A 23103-nucleotide genomic window follows, 5' to 3' on the forward strand; every position below is an offset into this window, starting at 1 on the left:
AACAGTGATGCCCTTATTACAATTTAGCCCAAATCCACTGCGCTTGTAAAATTGAATATATCTGGGAGAGATTGATGTTACTTTAGGGAAACATTGCCTTACTGTTTAAAGTAATAAATATTCCTTCAATGGAGAGCTTTTAAGACAATTAGAATATAGTAAAAAGTGTGATGCAAAGATATAAAAAAAATTACCAAATATGAAAATAAGCTTTAGTTTATGTTATTATTTTCTTTGAGCAGATAACGTTTTTTTGTTGTTCATTGAAATTTGGCCAGAAATTGCCTGTACAGTATGATGCCTTTCCATGAAATTAAATTATGTACTGCAAATGATTATTGACAATGCTGGTGTAATGGTTATAATATCTGTTACATGACATTGATAAAAAGCTGTGATAACAGAACTGAAATTTTAGCTGCTGGAACTCAGTGGTCATACACACACGTACATACACACATACGCTCACACACACGCACACACACACACACACACATACACAGGCATGCATACACATACGCATATATGCTCACACACACAGTGTATCATAGTGGTTAAGGAGTTGGGCTTACAGTTCTGAGGATGTAGTAGCTTCAATTCTCAAGTATGGTGCTCCTGTTGTACCCTTGAGAATGGTACTTAACTCAAATTGCATCAGTAAGATTACCTGCTTATAAATTGATTGTATGTAAACATGAAAGTCTGTTGCTGTGAGGTCTGCTAAATGCCTAATATCTAAACTTAACAGTTCTGACTCAGTGCAGAACCAGGACATAAGAAGAGATCCCTCTCCACACTGGTAGACACAGCGCATATCGTGGTGTGAACTGACAGTAACACCAGAGGTGCACGTCTGAGTGAATAATGTGTAAGATACCGCGAAACATGCTTAATTTCAAAACCTGCTCCAAGGTCAGTTCTCCAGCTATTTCTCTTTCCCACAGTAACAAATTACTTTAGAACTACTATATAAGAGTGAAATCACCTGCTACAAAGGTACATTTCATTTGTATCCAAGAAAGCATGAATTTTCATGTTATCTTTGAAGGCCTAGATATATTGGTCTGTGCTAGATCATGCTTCTAACAGAATGGAAAATCACCAGTGCTGTACCATGCAGGTTAACAGTGCCCCTATATCACAAAACAGTAGGCTTTTTTCAATTGCATTCATAATTCCCTCATAAAATAAAACAATCTCTTATTTTATATAGTTTTTGAAAATGTTTAATATTAATATTAATATTTTAATTATATTATAGTTTAATATAATCTTGTTTTTACTACCACAATACCACAAGAATGTGAACCTAGCACCAAGATGTTACAAAGGACAGGAGGCCCTCCAGTAGGTTGTGATCCTTAATGTCGATCAGTATTTTAAGACCACACATTTAATATGAAATTTACTGATAGAGACATCACTTCCACAATAATAACACTCCAGTTTAATCACCAAATATATCTTTGATTATTAAAAAACTATATTCTGATATGTTAATTTTATTTTCTTTGAAATCAATACCAGGATTTAAAGCTGGCCTAATATTCAGGGCAATGGCTTCCTGATTAAAGTGGCATGCCACATAATCAGAATAGAGCCTCTTTTTGTTCACATCTGTTTACTGACTGTTGTTTCAAATCAAAGTTGTTCTAATAGTAATATGGCATTTCACTGCATATGGACATTAAATATAAGCCTTTATGCCATTTCTCCCACAATGGCTACATTGCTGCCTGCAGCATCTGAACTTTCCACTGGTCTTACCCGTCAAAAAGGAATCAGAGAACTGCTTAGTTTAACTCTGCACTTTAATTAGACAAGAGAATGTTGATTAAGGGCAATCGATAAAAAATAATTACATTTTTGCTTCACTGTTGCAAGCACCCTCATGAACCCCTGTGGGTGGACTGGAACAAAGAGCACAATTTAACATTGTGTTTCCTGATATACACTGCACAGTGCTGGGGGCTGCAGAGCTCCTGTGTTGGCTAGGCCTGTCGTTTTAACCCTAGGATGCTGTCCTGCAGGACTGTGCTCTTTCATACACTCTCAGAAAAAATGGCCGGAAAGGAAGCTTTGATTCCACAGAAGAAGCCCACCTAGTTCAAGTGGTCTTTTGTAAAGCAAAATGGTTCCATGTCTGGGAGCTTTCACACTGCACACCTATGACAGAGGGTTCCATGAAGAACTGAAGGCATATCGATGGAGACAAGCAAAATAACAATTTTTTCTAAGAGTGTGGCAGACCCATACAAATTGAACAGCAATCATGGCTGAAAAAAGATGGATCTTTTCTTGATAAGATTGCTGTGAGTATGAAATGTAGAAAATAACATATTAGTCTATCATAAAGACACATACAGTACTCATAAATAATAACAACAAAGACAGATTGTAATATCACAAACATACATGAATTGTGTCTGCCATGTACTTTCATCATTTAAGAAGTCAATTCTTATCAGACGATATCCAAACAGTATGAGAGATTTTGTACAGAAGAAAAAACGGGTCCTTAAGGTCCAAAAGACTCCATTGCCAGAAAGTAAGGTTAGTGCTATACCAATCATCGTCAATTCCATTCCAATTCAGTTTTGTGAATTAATTAAATTTCAATTCATTTCCTGAATTGACAGAATAGAAATGGACAGCACCCTGATACCAATAGAAAAATGGACTTATTCATCAGCAGTTTGTCATAACCAATTTGAGAAGCATAGGCCAATAGATTAGTATTATATTTTAGAATGGCATTGCTGAACAACAACGAACAAAGATCTTCAGCTGCATTCTAGGGTTTAAACACATTCCCTTCCCCACCTGCCAGAGCTGAACTGGTGATTTAGCTACAACAGGTCCAGGGCTGACTCCCCAGGCAATGCTGCACTTCAGCAGACTAATTCTCAACATTTAATATAAACTCATGACTCCGACAAGCTATATATTTTCAAAAAACACTTCTGAAATAGGAATACGGCTGACATTTTCTCGACATTAGCCCTCGCACATAAATCACAGCACAAAATAAATAAATAAATAAATGAAAAATGTCATCATTGACCATTGCACAGACAGCACAGCCTAGAAATGCAACCAGAATAAATAAGGAAACATCATTTTAAATGCTCATTCAGACAATGTTCATTTCACTAGAGGCCAACGAGGAATATACTTTAATTATTTATGGTAGTTTCCCTCCAGGTTCGTCTGCTCAGATAAATGTCTTCATCAGTCTAACGTGTTTCTTTCCCCCTTGATTCTGTTTCTTCCATTCATGCAAACTCTGTGGGATCATTTTACTGTGGTCTATTGAAACCTGTGCTACCTTACTATTGTTGTGCCATTGTTGGAAACCAGGACAATATTTCCTGTTGTGTCACATTAACCTTAAGTTTCAGTCACAAATGTTCATCATGTACTGTAAACACCAACATCATGCTAGGTGAAGTTCACCATTTCAGTGATTTTTCATTTTTTTCACACCCAGACCAACAGTCTTCCTTGAAAGCTCAAGGGCGAGGTGCGATCCTTGGGATGTGAGCTGAGCCTCAGAGAATGGCGTCAGGACACAGTGACCACATAAAACCCAGCTGCTTGGATTAAAAAATAAAATAAAAAAATATAATGTAAATTGCAGTCGACTACAACCAGAGACAAAAAAAAGAAAGACAAAAAAAGTCCCTATAGGTCGTATTTCTGAAGGAGTTCGGACTGCCACTGACGCTTCCGCTCGGGGAATTCCTGTGGGATTTTGATGTTGTGGAAGTCCTGGATGCACTGCTTCATCTCCTCCTCCACGCTCAGCTTCTCCGTCACCCTCTTCCTGCTCAGGCCGCCCTCTCGGGGGCTCCCGCTCATCAGCGACTGGAAGAGCTCGCTGTTGCGCCGCTTGTCCGGCAGCTGCATCCACTGCACGGAGCCCTTCTTCGAGGGCCGGCCAAGGGTGAGGGTGCTGGGCTGGCGGGAGACGGACTGCAGGCCTCCACCTCCCCCTCCGCCTCCGCCGCTCTGGCCCCCCCCTCCTCCGCCCGTCACCGTGCCGTCCTGGGGCGAGGTGGCCTCCGAGTGCGTCTCGGAGCTGGAGGTGGAGAGCTCGTTCAGGGAGGTGCCGCTCTCGCTCCCCTTGTCCGGAAGCTTCTCCTGCTTCCGCTCCTCGCAGTCCTGCTTAGGGGAAACAGTCCTTGCTGCTGGCCCTGCCGAAATAAACCACAGGAGAGGCCAAAGTTAGCTGCTAGGGGTTTCTTACAGATGTCTAGTAAAAGCATAGGTTTTAACCCTTAACGGTGTAAAATAAGAACTATAGGATTAGAATGTTGATGTAACAATCACCACTAGTAATTGAAGCAATGGAGTTCTAGAACCCTTCATTTAGAATTTTGAAGAAAAAAACAATCCAAACATAGTCTGGAAAGGGTTAAGAACCTTTATGTTGTGTCCATAGTGGCCTTATAAATTGATCACAAAGTAGATTAATGACACATTCTGAAAACAGGCCTAACCGTAATCTGTGAGCTTTTGCGAAATAATAGCAGTGTTCAAAGTTTAAAAATGTAATTATAGAGAATATAATGCTTCGCCAGAATGTGTAATCACATCATTTAGGGTACGTGGTATGTAATTTAAGTACTTGAATTATGGCATGACTAAAACATGTACCAATTGCAGACCAAAGAGGATTACATACTGATATAACAACATTACTAGAGAACAATTTGCACATTCAGATCAGCATCAACTGGCATTTATGTTAACATCACAGTATCAGTCCACTTAGCTAGCTGGCTGTCCAGATGAAAACAGTTAAATGATACTTGCCATCTATAGTAATTAGTTGGAAGGTAAATAACAATATCGACAACCTTGATATTCACTGTTTTGTACGTCGCATTGGATAAAACCGTAATCTAAATAAAATGTAATGTAATGTAAAGGTGAAGAACTTTTGATATAGATAAGTATTCTAATGTAACAGGTGAGAAATTGCCTGAGGCCGAGGTGAGATTTGAACACCGGCCTCTCACTCGTCCAAATATTTGTTGAATAAACGTGTTACGAGTCAGCTAAAGACAAACGCGCCTCTAGTCAAGGACATCATCAGCTAGTGTTGTCATGGTAACCTGCTATGAGCCTTTGCTTTCACTGCACTTCAGCATGCTCACTAGCAATCTAGCTGAGCTAACCCTGTTACACTAACAGGGAAGGATTCTTCAGTGGTGTGAGGCACTATCCTGGTATTTCAATGTCCACATACCCTCAGAAGGCAAGGTGGTTAAATTATTTATTTTATCAAGGGGGTAGCCTTTGATGATGACAATGCCTCCATCCACATAACATAAGTAGTTGTGAAATGTCATGACCCTCTCAGTCACCAGACCTGAAAGTTGAGTGGTATCATATTCCTCCTGGAGAATCTTAGCTGTAACACCACTGAGCAATCCTGTTTTGGAGCACATGTAACCAGAGCAGATAAAGGAGAGCTCAAATCATCAATACAACATCCACAGCAGCTACAAACAGTACATGGTACACATTTCTGACCAGTCAAGTGATCCACTCAGTTCCCTAACATGTCCCTCACACAATGTTTTGTCACTCTCTGTAGTGGAGTGAAATATGCATTGAGCTTCCCTTCTTATGTGAAAAAGTCATTTTCACATCCTAGACCTTCAGTTGCTGGACAGGTACTGTCATATTATCTTTTTCCCCTTCTTTTAAACGAATAGCTATAACATCAGTCATCCCTACCTCAGCGGTTAGCTCAGAAGAAAATAAGTGCTTTGATTTTTATAACAGGTCAGTACATGAGCGTGATCATAGCGCCATTAACCTCACAGTGTTTAATAATAAATAAAAGCTAAATGAATTGGCCTGCAGGGTCTTTCTTGGCCCGAGGATTCCACTCATTCATGACTTGCATGACTTGCTTAAATATTTTACTTCATTTCTGAATCACTTTTACTTTTAAGTGATTACAGGTCACATACATGTCAGTGCAAATGTGTATATTTCCCTTTTAGGAGTGTCATGCTCTTACAGGAGCAATGAGTCAATTTTAAGTGCAAATGCATATAGCCACTGTTGCTTGGCAGTTGAAAATAGTTAAACTGTTTTCAACTGAAATTCTATTTTCAGATCCTATTCTATTTAAATATTGAGTGAAAATTCATACCGGGCCCATCAAACCCAATCAACCAGCTTTCATCTGACAAAGGCGCATATCACCCAGGTGGGCTAAATATAGACTCTATGCACCCAAATAACAAACACACAAATAGCATTTCAAATTGTTGACAGTTCCATTTGTCCAAACCCAACTTAATACACACATTTTGGAGGTCTGGGAAGGGACTTTTGACAATGCAATCCAGGATTAGTACCCTCAGGTGACTGCAAAACAAAATACTACCCATGAAATGTGCATATACCAAAGCAAAATAAGTGTATACATGTGTTGCATGGAACATTAAAACTAATTCCATTAGCTCTCTGCTTTGCAGCAGACTGGATATAGTATCTCTCTCAGCATGCTAGAGAGCATGAATTTGGATGTTGCTCATGTGAAACATTTAATTCCCCTGTAGAGAACAATACAATTAAATCTAAATCAACATTTTTCATTTTAGATTTTAGTTGTGGAGTTATTCATTATGGTATTTTGTTTCATTCAAATGTCTTGACTAAGTGTCTTCCATCAAACAATGTCTGCTGTTTTTAAACTGCCGTTCATGCTGCTCAGAGCATTGGGGATTCTGAAGGAGACATGGACACAATGGAATAAATAAATAAATATAGCAGAAAGCCTAGAGTCCAATATACTAAATGTGATGAAGTTCTTTGGTTTGCTGAAGATTGGCACAGGAGGAAAATAAGCTGAAAGCTATTGAAGAATACAAATAAGCACCCGGTAAAAAAGACTAATGCGTTGTGAAATTGCCCTCCTTGTTCTTGAATGAAGACCACAAAAAATCTTTAGGGTAAAGAAACAAACATATACTGAGATTCATAGATTTATGTATTCACAAATATGCATATATATTATGCATATTTACGTACATACATGAATGCATGCAGAACACACATGTCCTTGAATATATATATATATATATATATATATATGCATGCTATATATATATCCAGAAAATATCTATTTATTTGCCATATGGCTCTGCAAAGCATAAGTGTGCATGTATACAATTTATTAGTGATGGCTTGTGAGAGAAGAGAGCAGAATAGAGTAGGCAGGAATCCTATTTTTAATATTTTATACATTTAACTTGCTATTGTCAGATTATTATTACAGCCCAGTAATTGACTACCTGTATATTCTTTCATTATTGTGGTAATGTTCTTTTTCTTTATGCCATGAACTCTGAATTTGATATTGCTGATAGATTTGAGAGGGTAACAGAGGTCTCATTTTGTTCTATCCCTGTTTCTTTTCTGTTACCACAATGAAGAATGAATACAAATACAAAATGCAGCCCAAGTAGATGCAGTTGATGTTTTCATGAACATTCACTCCTGTTTGTGTTTCATACTCAACTTCTGAATGATGTGAAGCCTGTGGAGTTAGTTTGGGTCGAGAGCGCCGCCCTCTCACATGATGCTTACATCTAATGAGAGGGGCTATGTAAAGCACCAACCTTACCTGTTTAGGCCCATTTTGCGCTGCTCCAAAAATCATACAAAAGCTGCCCTGCTGCCTGGCTCATTGTGCATGCTAGAGCCATCGCGCTGCCTGGCTCTATCTGCTGCATTGATTGTCCTATGCTCCCTTTGCTCATAATTATTGTATTTGCTGCATTTGCTAGCTGCATTTGCAATTAACCTGCTTATTCCTAAATCATGCATTTTTTTTCCACTCCCAGCATCCACCTGTGTTTGCATGCTCTTCTCAAAACCCCCCAGTAGTCACTCCCTGTTTAGCCTTGACACCAAAGTTTGCATTTATATTAAACCTCAATAAATATTGCTTAATTGCTTAATTGCTTAATTCATCCCAATAAATATATGTACAGTAATTATCAGGACAACATATCATTTTTGTACCAAAAAGGGCTCTTTTAAACACTCTTGCGTGACGTGCATAAAATACCATACCACATGAGGTTCAATTAAAAAAGGGGATTAATTGGTATTATCTGCCTGTGGGTAGGGATTATTCAGCAAGTTGGCATACTTTTAATCATACAGGAAGTTTGGAAGGAAGAATCATTCTGAAGGTATGCCATCAGTCTTTGCTATTTCAAGGTAACTTACATATGTACATTTGTATTTATGCCAGATGATTTTGTAAAATATATAAATTGATTATTCTGTACAAGAACACAAGGAGAATGAAATCAACCACTCACTGATTCCACAAGCAATATTGATCGGCTTTCTACCTTATATTCTCGAAGGCTAAAGAGTGCCCCTGTGCTTCAGTGTGAATGTATATTTGGAAATTAATTGGGAAATAATTTATTAATCTTTAAATATTTATTCTAATTTCACTCCTTTCTGTCACTTTATATGGTGATGAAAATTCATGGGAATACCTTTATATATAATGTGTTGCTCTAGCCAGCAGCCATACCACCATGCACCCTGCTCCTGCTGAATGGCTGAAGCTAAGCAGGTGTGGGCTTGGTTAGTACTTTGATGCTAGTTGAACTTCGTACTTGTATGGGAGACCTCCTGGGAAAAACTAAGTTGCTGCTGGAAGTGGTGTTGGTGGGCCAGTAGGTGGTGATCTTCCCTCTGGTCAAATAAATACCAATGCCCCAGCGCAGTGATGGGGACACTGTGCTATAGGCAACACCGTCTTTCGGATAAGACGTTAAGCTGAAGCCCTGACTAACTGTGGGCGATCAAGATCCCATGGCTCTCTTCACAAAAATAGTAGGGGGTTCACTGGTGTCCAGGCTAAATTCCCAACCTGGCTCTTTGAACCTGCCACCTAATAATCCCCTGACTTAATTGGCTAAAACAATTATCTCTTAACCTCAGCTGATGTGTGGTGAGCATTTGTGCATTGTGAATTCTTCTGCAAAATGGCTGCCGTTGCATCACCCAGGTTGGTCCTACACATTGGTTGTGGTTGAGGGGAGTTTCCCCCTCATCAGTGCAAAGTGCTTTGAGTATGAGAAAAGTGCTATATAAATACAACTATCTATCTATCTATCTATTTGCATGTTTGTTATGAAAGTGCTGTCCTAGTAACTGTGCATGGACAGGGCCCACTCCATCTTGGGAATGACTCCCAGGTGAAACTTAGAGACATTTACATTTAGCAGATTCAACCTCTTCTGAGAAGTTCAGTGCAGTCATATTTCTTTTGTGTAGAGGATTTGGTTCCTGCTTCCCGGAAAGTGGTTTGTGAGTACTTAATTGTTTTTAAAAGAAAAGAGAATCACATCCAAAACCTAGAATAGATCTTTGGTTTCTGTCAGTGGTGTTCAATTAATGTGACAAATCAAATGATTTATGGCAAGGGCTCATTTAAGCGACCTACATTGCTTGCCGATGTTCTGGCTGATTTATGTGGTGAAAAGACAATTGATGTAATACCCCATAAACATAATACAAAAGGAAGGACATTCTTATTCACTGAGAAGTGTTTTAGTAGTAGTTTATAAGATTATATGCATAAATACAGTGCAGTCAAAAAGTATTTGGACAGTGACACCATTTTTATGAATTTTTGGCTTTGTATGCCAGCACATTGGATTTGAAATAAAACCATTACTATGTGGTTAAAGTGCTGAGTGTCAGCTTAAATTTTTTTTTTGTATATTGTCCCCCCATTTCAGTGGACCAAAAGTAACTGGACATTGCATGCTCTGCTGTTTCTTGGCTACCTGTGTGTTGTTGCATCATTATTTAATTTGCATTTGTAGTCCGTAGCTGTTGTCTCCCAACATGAGGACCAACAGAGCTGAGCTGGAAACATCTGAATAAATCAATCAGAGACATTGTTGAAACATTGTGCGTGTCAAAATCATTGTGAACAAACACCTTGGTGAGCTCAGCAATAACAAACAATATGTTAGACCACAGAAGGCCACTGTACACTGTAAAAAAATATTCAGTGGCCGTGTAAATGTGAAGACAATAAAAACTCCTTTCTCAATAAAATGACTGAATATCACTCAAGTGATTTTTTGAGTTGGTCATACATAAATAAATGGCTATAAGTCCAATAAGTTATCTGAAATGTGCCTATATTATTTAAGTTTATTTCATAAAAAATTGGGATTTGTCATTCCAAATCAAGATTATTTGCCCTGACGCTCTAGACTAGGTTTCTGTATGTATATGTTTTTGTTTTGCACTTCTGGGCTAATAGTTTTTGTTTTTGAACGTTGCATCTGCACCTCAGGGCTGCTAGTTTTTGTATGTTTGTGTTTTGCCCCTCAAGGCTTTTTATTTTCGTTGTAATCGCACTCCAGGGCCGAAGGTTTTTGTTGTTATGTGTTGCACTTCAGAGCCACCGTACATTTCATCCTTTAATAATATATATATTTTTATTTTGTATGATATGCTAATGGTTATTCTCACTGGTGATAAAGGTTTCAGGTTAAGTTGAAGATGCTGTTGTTGCTATAATTATGAAAGTGAAGTTAAATATTGCTGTCCAACTTAAGAATTAATTTGTGCTGATGAAGTGCTTAACATCAGGAAACAATGGAAAAAGGCACAGATCAATAAATATCACAAGACAGTGATAAAGCTTGTTTTCTATCCATATACCATTATTTTACACATTCTAGCAAGTACAATCCATTCAGTCCAGTAAATGTTCTACCTCCTCAGTAAAGCTGTAACATATTTGACATCAGCTGTCTAAAGCCTCACTCAAAGCCCACTACTGTGACCCCCCTCCCAGTCCCTGTCTATTGTCGTGTTAGGCACGATGTACTCATTTGTTAAGGCTGAAGTTGCCTTGAGGGTCTGATTGAGGGTCTCCTGGGGACACATCCTAGTCCAAGAATCAAATTTTGACCACGTGCCAACTGACGGCAGGGTCTCTCAGGGTGACCCAGAACTGGCGGTAGTGTCACAGGGTGACCCAGAACTGGCGGTAGTGTCAGCCAGTGAGGATCAGTTTCATTGAACAGCGTACTGTATGTCCTGCCTCAGTGTTACTGTATGTCACTCCCCCGGGTAAATAGGTATTCGAGATCAGTCTGCTCCTCACTCTTACGCCAAGGCCATATTTGGAAGCAATTAAAAATTCACTCTCCACTGAGATGTTGGTATTCCTGACATAGCTTTGTGAAGCCAGACAAATGAGAACATTTTCCCTGCTTTCATTCTAAATGCTCATGAGCCTGAATTATAGAAGCTGAGATATTGTTAAAGGCAATGATAATGTAGAAGGCAAACTAATAACTGTAGATTAAACTGTTGTGTAAATTGCTATAATTGTTATTTTTATTATGCCCATGTTTTCATCCAGGTAAATTATTTAATATAAGATGAAATGGCTTTATTAATTCAAATGAGCATTTTAAGTCAAATAATCTCACGCAGAAACCTGTCGGCCAAGCTTCCAGAAACATTGAAATAAGAATACATGAAGAGACACAGAGCCACATCCCCCTGCAGAGCTCATTGAGAGGGCTTTGTCACCTGAGGGGGTGGGATCCGCTTTATTGGAAACACGTCTGCTGCCGATGGCTTTTTGCGAGATGTCCACTTTCTCAAGAAGGTATTGAGCCTTTTCTGAATTCCCACTGGGCACTGGTGCAACATAGACCTTTGCTAGGGTCATTTGATGGAGAAAAATGCTCAAACTGAAGATACAATGTCAATTCTCCTTGTGAAAAATGTTCCAGCGGGCTATTAGTCCTGCTTCTGCATGCCTTTGAGCAGGTTATGAATCACGGTGTGGATAGCTTTGGCAGGACAGGAGATGACTGTCCTGTAATGTGTGAGTATCCAGAGGGCGAGTTGTGTGTTGGCGAACGTGAGGTGTGCTGGGAGGAACAGCACAGGGTCACAATCATTAGCGTTAGCGTTCCTAAACATTGATTGCTGGTCAGACCAACAGCCCTCAAGTGTCCTAACTAATGGACTAATGGGGCATAATGTTACGTGGTAGTGGCAGCACAAACAAAATTGGCATGCAACAACAGTGCTAATGGCATGATATATGGTCCTGCCCTGCCTGTAAAATAATTCAGGCTCCCTAGTTGCGAGTTTAATGTTAAAGATTAGTGTTCAGAGGGTATATTCATATTACTGCATTATTCTGCTACTAGGAGTGGAAACATTCTGCAAAACAAAAACTTGAAAAGCTGTTCTTCATTTTTGTGGCTGAAATGAATTAACAACAATTAACAATTAAACAAGCCAGATATCATTATTTCTTTATGAATCAGTTGGGGGTATATAATATTGTGGTTATAGTGAACCATTGCATGTGTGTTGTTAGATAAACACATTTTAACACGATAAGTATCAATGAATGAGAGACAAAAGGACCGTGGGGGGACCAAACAAGCCTCTTCTTCGCCTGGTGTTTTCCATTGGACCAGGTCTGTGGGTTTTGTACACCAGATGGTCCAATACAGTTCATCAAGGGAAATACTGGTGCACAGAAACTCTAGTCTTTTGGGTGCCCTAAGCAAAAATTGATTTGAGGCACATTTGTGTATGCTGTCGGTGACGCTGAAAATATGATAAATGAATATAAACTAATATAGTTTAAATTTTCAGTGTGGCCGTTGTAGCTATGCTAAAAAACAATACAGGTTACATAGAGTTGAAGACAAATATTGCTTTGTACTGGGAGAGGGGGTTGGGGGGGAATTATCCAAGCTTTATCTGAAGGAAGGCCCACTCTTTCATACATGCACACTGGTTTGGAGCACAGGGAGCGAGGGACTTGCTGGTAGTACAGGAACAACTGACACCAGGATGTGACAGATCGGCCCCATGTTTACAGACTGCCGGACAAAGAGCCAGGACAGAAACATCCTTCATCAGCTTTTATGGTGACACCTCTGGGGACGCTCAACTTGCTAATAGATGATTCTGTGCTCCCTCTCTAAATTTCATGCTGATATGCAAATGAATGGATTCAAAACATGGGTTGAGGTCCCTTAATATTTGTTGTTTATATAATATATGATGCTTTAGTTGTAATATAAAATCACATAATGTATGTAGATTTACAATTAAGAGTAAATTGCATTGTGGTAAATTTATGCAGGAGCTATACAACATTTTGGTTAATTGCCATTATGTTTGCACACAAGATATTTAAAAGCAATGGAAAATGCAATCAGTATTACTGTAAATCCATTGCTGTAAATACATTCCAGTTGTATATAGAGGTAGATGTTAGATTATTCCACGCAGACTGCCATAGATTATATCACAGCTTGTAGTGTCTCTGAATAGAGAGACACCCTGTAGCCAACCCAGATCCTTGGGAACAACAGAGCATGGTGGTTTGCCTAGTAAATCAGAGCTTAATTGATCAATTAAAGTATTTGATTACTCAGTTAATTCACCTCACTTGCTTTATTCGGTCTTAATTGCTTGCTCATTTTCAGGTGAAAACTAAAACCAGAATACCCTGTAGCTTTCTAGGGCCATGGTTGGCCATTCCTGCTTTAGTTCATTCCATCAATAAACCTATTACAGAGTTTGTGTTTGTAAGGAGAACTGAAGCAATCCAGGGTTGATGATGTCTCTCGGAAGAGCCATGAGGATGTTCTTGAATCGTTGCTCATTTGCTGAGACCATGAAACTCATTAAAATGGAGCAATTACACAGCACTTCCCACAAATCATTTAGGATCATGTCTATGTTATATGTGTTCATTACTACCTGGACTGAATATTGTCTTTCAAGCAATGGATGGTCTGTTCAATACAGGGCAAAACAAGCTAATGTAGCCAAAATGTGAGATGGAAACATGAGAATTGTTGTTTTCATACCTCAATTGATTTTCTAAATGAATCTTAAAACCATCTCGAATGACAAGGCATTGAAAAAAAAACTTCAGTAGGGAACAACCCACTGATAACAGGCTATTCCGTTAAAATACTATGGATTGCAGTTCTTGATGCGTTTAATACTATCGGAAGGGAACCTGACATTAGTTGGCAGCACACATCCTTGATTTAAAGTAGGGCTGTCAGAGTGAATGACTGTTAACAGACATGGTTGATTTGAACATTAATAACAGATTATTAAGTCCAGTTACTTTCCACAAACCCATACAGTTAATATCATCTGGTTCTGTTTTATTCTGGTGGGAAAATATATACCGTCGATGGAGGAAAAGAAGATTGGGCTGAGGGTGTGAATGGACAGTTTCATTATCAAAATTTACAGATGGTTCTGTGGGTAAAATAATGCTACTTACATCTTATGTCAGTCTGAATTGTGCTGTCATTGAAACACTGAAGGATAAGTAGATTGCAGGACCACATATGGGTAAAACGTAAAATTCCTCCTGTAAATTGGTTGCAAATTGGAGCAGAATCCTTTATCCGAAGTGTAAGTGGTCAGTTCTATCACCAAACACTGGGAATTTCTGCAATTTCCTCTATAAAGAGAACAGCTGGCAATGTAACTGGACTGTAATGAAAAAATGAACTTTGATTATATATCATTAAGAACACTGAAATAATGCACTTGTATTGCATTCTGCCTCCAAGCAAATGATTTGTTGTGCTTAATTATGCATGATGAAGCACATTCAATTATGTTACTATTCCAGTGTGCATGCGCATGTGCACACACATACACACGCACACATGTATGCAAATGTACACACGCACACACACACGTGCACGCACACACGCACACATGTATGCAAACACACACACACGTGCACACAGACACTCACACACAGATGCACACACACACGCACACACACACACATGCACACATGTATGCAAATGCGCTCACACGCACACACATGCACACATGTATGCAAACGCACACACACGCACATACAGACGCACGCACACACATAAATGATCTATTTCAGTGAATTATTCCCTTAAATTTCAGAAAACCAAGTTCATGATGCGAAGCAAAACATGTTTATAGGCTATTTTTATATTTTCAAATTTCCTTTTCAATCCCACCAACTGCAGCCATTAGAAAGATTGATGTGTCTGCTTTTGATTTATGCTGCCATCACAGACTGTCATTGGTTTTGTCTTTCAGCCTGTTTCTACTCAAAACAATCATAAAAGTTTTTACAGAACAATTTTTTTCTGCTTTATGCCGTGAAAATGTTTATATTTAGAACAGATGCAAGGCCCCCATTATGTGCACATTAGGATTATGATGACAATCAACACTTCATTCAGACCTGTAGTTGAAAAGAAAGGAAAATTTCAAGGTTAATCCAGTCTAAAAAATAAGTTGCGCAATTAAATTGTTTGTTGACTGAGTAGAACCTTCACAAATTTATTTCACAGAACTGGCAATGAGTGAAGCTTGAGGACGGGGTGGAGAATGCTAGCATCTGGTTTCAAGAGGCCTGAAGAGATGGCTTTTCTTCTCATTTATTTATACTGCTGTGACAGAATCTATAATCATGTTCCCTCACATGAAATGCCTGCCTCTATTCAAATGCATTCCATACAGAATTAGTCCTTACTTTTGGAGAGTTTCAAGTTCATATTCTAACATTTGAACAAATTGGTAACACCAGAAAAATATTCAACAATGTCTGATCCAGTACAAGATTTTTATTAAATTCAACATTATATATTTTTTTATTTAACTATTTCTTGCCTTTGTAAAACTGTGACCATAAAAATGTCAACAATGATTCATAATAGTAATATATTTAGTATAGCCCTATGTACTTATGATATATGAATATGACACATACTGATCTTCAAGATAGACCCATCATTACTTCCATTACCATGAAACATTACTTTAATAGATATGCTGTTGCCAGGGTTGTCACAGAAACCAAATACATCATGTTATCAGAATCATGGTGGCAGTGGTCTGAAATAGGCCAATAAGGATGGAATATTCCGGGTGTATATATCCCTATCATGCTCAATGCATTGAGCCCCTATTCATTGGCATCTGGAAGTGAACTTTCTTCAGTTACAGGCCACGGCACTCATTCAGTTCAATAAATGTGTGTTTTGAAAGAGAATTGGGGTGCTTTCTCAGAATGAGAAACATTGCATGATAACATTCCATTCACAGAGCTGCAAGACAAGTACAAAAGGCCAGGCTTACACTACCAACTGAGATGAGCTCCCAAGCATATTGTAGTGGGAGTAAACTTAAGCTAAACATATACATTGTAGTTCTCAAAAATGAGTGATTGAATACATGTGAAATGGCATGAATTGTTCAATACCACACTTTAAGAAAGTAGATTTAATAGTTCTGCTTTGGTCAAAGCCATTAGCCTTTGTTTCCTGTAATTTTGAGCATCTAAAGTTTCACATCGAGAGAGCATTTGTATAGGGATATCCAGAGACAGTCCTCTAACCATTAATAATTAGGTAATTTAATGATGATCTCACACAGAACTAAACAATATATTGTATCATGTTTAATATAGCACAAATAAATGTAAGAGAATACCGATGATTTCTGAGTAATGAGATTGATAATTAATCAACCAAACAAAGCAACAGTGCATTGTTTAACACTACATGTAATGTTTGCTATTTGGCAATCCTAGCCTGATTATTAATAGCATATTTTCTAACTAAAAACAATGGACATCAATAGGTCATAGTTCATACATACACAATGGCTTATAGTACATAGTATAGTACATAATGGCATATAGTACATAGTACAATGCTTTACTAAATGCATAAGTAGTTTTTATTTTCAATATACAAACAAATTGCAATTAAAAAACAATTTTTTTATAGTTGGTTAAGCAGAAAATAACAGTCATTTTTGGATTCCAATTGGGACCATAATGTACAAGAGTTTATTCATCACTGAACATTTTGCTGTGCAGTAAAATAGATACTATCCATTGTAAAATTAAAAACACAACATCACAGCGTCCATTATGCATGGAAATGGTCTATTTTGTGGATCCATTTCAGTTTCAGTCATTCCAGGTTTCCCCATTGTTTCTGGGTTGCTGAAGCCACACTTGAAGCTTGCCAGTTCATTTATAAACAGAGCAAATGATCCAGCTCTAAAATCTGTCAAGCCTGCTTTCAGTTGTCACAAGTGCACAGATAATGGCTTATGTAACATCAAGAGCCTCCATCTATTCATCCTATATGAAAGCTTGCTACAAGCAACGCATGTGGGGGTTTTCAATCTGTACATGTTACAAAGGCCTGGAGATTGTTATATCAACCTACAGTATGTGTCTATATAGTGTATGTATGATTTCACCTGCTGAGAGAAGATTCAGTGGAAATAAAACTCAATGGTCCATTTGTTGTTAAAGCTTGTTTGAATTGACAAACAAACATGGTTTCTTTTTCTATTTGACCGTAATCTAGCCTCATTCCATTATTTGTGTTTTAATGAGTAGCTTGGCTGAAATGAATAAGAATGTGCAGTGATAAATATATCTATCGATTAAAAAGCCATTGATTGCTCCAACAAGGTCTTGTGGTGTTAGCCCCAATGCGGTCAAGAAACTGGATACATATCCAGAAGGGAATATCCATTAAGGTTCAACTGTACATGTGCACTAGAACAAGGCACTGGATTGGGCCAGCAGACATTCAGCTCTGTGAACAGCTAATGGGCATAAATGCAAATTGCCTTTGATAAAAGCATTTGCTCAGTAAATTATACCAGTGGAAATACAGAAATACAGCAGAGGATGCATTCATAATTCCAAAAGCAGAGACTCAAGAGAATTTACCATTGTCATCAGCCTTTTGTGTCACATCACAGAAAACATGTCAAGGTCAAGCCTTGGAAAATGTCTGCCCATCTGGAGAGCAGTGGAAGCACATCTCTGACTCAGCGTTTGTGTTATAACACAAAAAAAACCAACAAAAAAGATCAGGGAAGATAAAGGATCCAGTTCTGAACTGGCTAGTAATCCTTTCTTCACAGTTGTCAGGTCTCATCAGTGTCAGTCATGTGCGGGGAAGTAAACAGCTGCCCCAGAGGCCCCCAGGGGCCATGGCAGCCCAGGCCACACTGCTCCTCATTCTCTCATCTATCTGTCAATTAGGGCCACTTATCTACTGCCTTTCACACTTACCCATACTATAGGATATCACCAGGCCTTCCAACCATGGACATAAGCGGCACCTGAATACATGGGCAGAGGATTCCAAGGTCAAAAGTTCAACACTGCGTGCTACTGTAGTTTTGTAACATGGTTCCCTTCCTTATACACTTGAACTAAATGTATGTGAGCTTGTTCGTAGAAATGGCAAGTGTACGCAATCATACACAACCTTGAATTGGCGGCCGAGATTAGCCCAAATAACCATGAATCCCCCTTCCTTATATGATGTTTAAGTTAACTCCTTTAAAAAACAGACACTGGGAATACTACCTTAATCAATAGGTTTTTGCATTATATAGTACGTTTCACTGCCTGGCTTTAGGGAACGGTACGTAAAGGTACATCTTAGCACACGTACAGTGCAGTATGAATGGGACAAGGCTTCCCTCCCAGGAACTCCAGATATGACATCTGACTGGACATGTCTTGCATGAAGTTTCATCAAGAAGCAGACTTTTGAGCAAAAAGAAGAAGTGATAACATACTGCATATCAGAGCACACATGAATATACCAATCGACACCATTGTTTTGTAATTACTAACCCCAAACAAATTAATAAATTAACAAACTAAAAAAACAGTTTTCATTTTTTGAGTACCTCTAAAGCAGAGAGGTTGGTTCCCAAAAAAAAATTCTTAGAAATATTGAAACAGCCAATCATATATCTTTTTAACTATGTTTAACAGTTTGCTATTGTATAACCCTTTATTAACCTAAACCATGTAATTTGTCATTTTGACATTATATCTACAAGAGCTTGGTTTGCCCCTGAATAATATTTTACTGTCTCAATTTCAAAGTTGTTGTTTTAAAAAATGTTGAAGCTTAATTTTATACTGATCATACTTTCCAACTACAAAAGGCATTAGTGTCCTTTCCATTGATGTGTAGGAGTATAATTTCGTGTTCTTTCATTGGCAGTTATTTGACAGCTGATTTTATAATTGCTGTGCTCTGAAAGCCCAATTACTGTACATGCATTCAACGAAATGTTCCTTAAAAGAGAAAATAGCTTAAGTGGCAAGATATTAAGCAACTCCCCCTAACCTTAACTGATGTCTTGTTACGGATTTAAGTTTCAAAGGAAACATATAATGATATTGCCTGTTTATAAATACCAAATGTCTGATATGCAACTGCCATATTGATGAGCTTCCAAAACTTTCAGTTGCATTGAATTGTGAAAAAAATCTCAAACATGATTGAGATGTTTTCCTTGTTCCAGAAGCACGTCCCAGATGCCAATTACTCTCAACATTTCTACTCAACTCTGTGGTGGCAGTGGCTATGTAATAACTGATTACAAAACAACTACTGTGAGAGTGGCACACAGGAGATTTTCCTACTCAACCACCTTCAGTAGTTATTGCTGCGGCAGCATTGAAATCATATAATGTGTTCTTCATCCAAAAGGCAAAGATTTCATTCAAATTCAAATTCAAATTCATTCCATACTTGTACTGTTATCCTCTTAACAGACATATACTGTAGAGGTGTTCACTTGGCCATCACTCAATTCACATGAAAAAATAGCTCATGGTGTGTGCATTAAACCAGGCTGCAGACCCCAAATTTGTGCAGGCCTATAATGTACCAAACCATTTATTATTGACCCTATCAGTCAAGTTTGAAAAAAGATGGAACAGAAGATGGAACGTGGATATCAAACGTCAAATTAGAAACAAAATCTGATGTTTGTTTTATCACAGGTCATTTAAAACAAACATAGTCATAATAGCAGGAGATGGTTTTTCAAACTGCATTTGTAAGAAATGTACAAATGACCTATACACTTTATTAGGTATTTTTTAGACTTATTTGTCTTCTGCTGCTGTAGCCTATCCACGTGTTGTGTGTTAGAGATGCTGAACACATGTTTCTTTGTTTTTCACACCATTCTTTGCAAACTCTAGAGACTGTTGTATGTGAAAATCCCAGGAGATCTGAGATACTCAAACCACCCTGTCTACCACCAACTGTCCACGGTCAAAGTCAGTTAGATCACATTTTTCCCCATTCTGATGGTTGATGTGAACATTAACTGAAGCTCCTGGCCCATATCTGCTTGATTGTATGCATTGCACTGATACCACACAATTGGCTGATTAGATAATCACATGAATAAGTGATCAGTGAGTGTACAGTTTTTCACAGTTCAAATCATTCTTAGGTAGTCAGAATGCATTTCTAGCAATGTAAAAGTACAAAGAAGCAATGGACACAACATATGTAACATTTCTTGAAGGTTATGTGTCTTTATACCAGAAGCAAAATGCTTCTTTTTCCACTTTATTCTTTTGTGTCACCATGTTAGACCTCTATCAATGATTGAATATTCGATTACTCCTCCATAGCGGAAATTGTTGGCATAATTTCCCCCCGCCCTTTTTGTTGTTGTGCAGTTTTTAGAGAAGTGGTGATTACAGAAAACAGTGATTTGAGAAGTTTCGCAAACCGGAACAGTTTGTCATATGTCTGACTGGTTAAGTATAATGTGTCATAGTTAATCAGAACTGAGAATAATTCATTACCATACCGAAATCAAATTGCACAAAGTCTATTTGCATTTACAATACATGCTTCTGCGCTCCCTGATTTAACAAAAGTTTACCTGATTGAAAAAAAAAAATGCTTGAAATAGTGCAGTATTTTCTATCCCACACGTTTTATAGTCATCACTTTTATAGCTCTTAAAGGAATAGATGTACTGTAGCTTTGATAAGCCCATTCAGCTGGACACTGTTTGCACGGATAAAATACAGGAAAATCTAATTGATTTGTCAATAGTTTTTATCTGAAGTAATTTTTCACACAGATAAAGTATCTACCATTTTTTATCTTGGCTGAACAGCACAGTGACATAAAGCCAATATAAATTTGTGTCAAAATTATCATGCATTTCTGATTGAGAGCAAAGAAATACATAATGCTAAAAAAAATATTGATTTGAAGAGTAAAACTTTGGAATAAAATAAAGAGTTTGGAATAAACTGAAAGTAATTTTTCTTTAAGCCTTTCTGTGCAAGCAGTCTATCAAAAAAATTTATATTTTTATTTTTATAGATAGGATGCTTTGTTTGGTACTTTTGATACAAATCTGATTCTGTAGGAGAGCAGTGGGAAGCAACATAGCCACAACATCATCCTAGTGGGCAAACTACCACCAGGCTTCATCACGACTATCTCCCACAGACAGAAAGCGACAGAGCATCAATGTCAACCCTATGATGCTTTTCTCAGTGTTTATTTACTGCACCAATGTCAACCCAACGATGCTCTTCTCAGTGTCTCTTTACTGCACCAATGTCAACCCTATGATGCTCTTCTCAGTGTTTCTTTTCTGCCTGTTGCATAAGTAACATAATGATACATCTTTATTTGCATATTGGTAAATTAGGAACTATGCATGTATGTTAGATCATTTTAAAGCAATAACTCTAAGTTTCTGTATATTTGTATGTTGTATTGTACTCATGTTAAGTGGTGTGGAGTATTGGGGTCCTGTTACCACTACAAGCCAGCAATTTATATCCCAGCATGCTTTGGGTGATGCATACAATTCTCAGCTGGCCTAATTATAGGAATCAGGTAGTAATTTTCCTATTATTGGCAAAATACCTGATAGCTCTTTTTGTTTTCCATTCTAGCTTGAGGAGCAAGCGGCTCAAAATCTCTAGCCAAATGGCTGGATCTACAGGTAAGCAAAAGCACATAATGTTCAGTTCAACAGTAGCGGCCCAAAAAGCACCAAGGAGGAGGGTGCTCTGTACTTTACTGTTGATTGAAAATACATGTTCCTTCAAAGCAAAAAGCTTTTAGATCTCTGGCATATTCTACAGAAGTGAATGTCGTTATTCTACCATAAACTGCGAGAGACTCTCTTCATATATCAATCATGGTCATGAATGCACTACTAATTTCACATTATGGGTAGAGTATACATATAAAATCTGCTGAAAGGTAAGGTAAGACTGTATCTACAGGTAGGTGATCTTTTTGTAAATTAATAATGTTCACCTAGAAAGCTTATTCAGTACGGTAGTGTAGGTGTGGCAGAAATATGTGCACTCAGTGACCACCAGGTAGAACTGTACACCAGCTTGTTAATGCAAATATTTAATCTGCCAATCATGTGGCAGCAACTAAATGCATAAAGTACATAAAATGCATAAAATTAATGCAGATGTGGTCAAGAGGTACAGCTGATTTTCAGACCCAATGTCAGAATAGGGAAGAAATGTGGTCTAAGTGACTTTGACTGTGGAATGATTGTTGGTGCCAGACGGGGATTTTCACTTACTCTGTAAAGTCTCTAGAGTTTACAGAGAATGGTGAGCAGCAGCTACATCCTGTGAGCAGCAGTTTTGCGGCATAAATATGTTGTTAATGAGAGAGGTCAGAGGAAAAGGGCTAGACTGGTCGAAACTGACAGGAAGGTGACAACACAAATAACCACACATTACAACAGTGGTATGCAGAAGAGCATCTCTGAACACACAACATGTTAAACCTCTAGTTGGCTAAGCTACAGCAGCAGAAGGCTTAATAAGTCAAAAAAATAAGTTCATAAATACCTAATAAAGTGCTCACTGAGTGTTTATAGCCTAAGGGCCTGCTGGATTTTGTTGTTGCTCTGCAATTAATTTATCAATTAAAGCAGTTGATTACACAATTCATTCATCTCACCTGGCTTCTAGATTGGTTTAAATTGGTTGCTCAACACACAGACGCAGGCGTGTATGCAAACACACACACATACTGTACACATACACTTTACCATTCCCACTACTACTCCCCTGACCCATTCCCATGTTGGAACTGGGAATAAAGCCTTTGATTACTTCCTCTGGGGCTACCATTATGCCTCTGGATCAGACACCTC

At 38.1% G+C, this 23103-nt stretch overlaps 1 protein-coding gene across 1 annotated transcript in view; it reads right to left on the bottom strand.

The window, feature by feature from the left end:
- Positions 1–1793: 1793 nt before the first annotated feature.
- Positions 1794–23103, bottom strand: part of LOC133131014 (BTB/POZ domain-containing protein KCTD8-like) — a 44685-nt gene continuing 23375 nt past the window's right edge. The window contains exon 5 of the mRNA XM_061246089.1: positions 1794–4196. Within this exon, the coding sequence (XP_061102073.1) occupies positions 3685–4196 (512 nt within the window). The 3' untranslated portion in view covers positions 1794–3684. The remainder of the gene's footprint in view (positions 4197–23103) is intronic.

Source organism: Conger conger, chromosome 6 (assembly GCF_963514075.1).
Source record: "Conger conger chromosome 6, fConCon1.1, whole genome shotgun sequence".
NCBI lineage: Eukaryota > Metazoa > Chordata > Actinopteri > Anguilliformes > Congridae > Conger > Conger conger.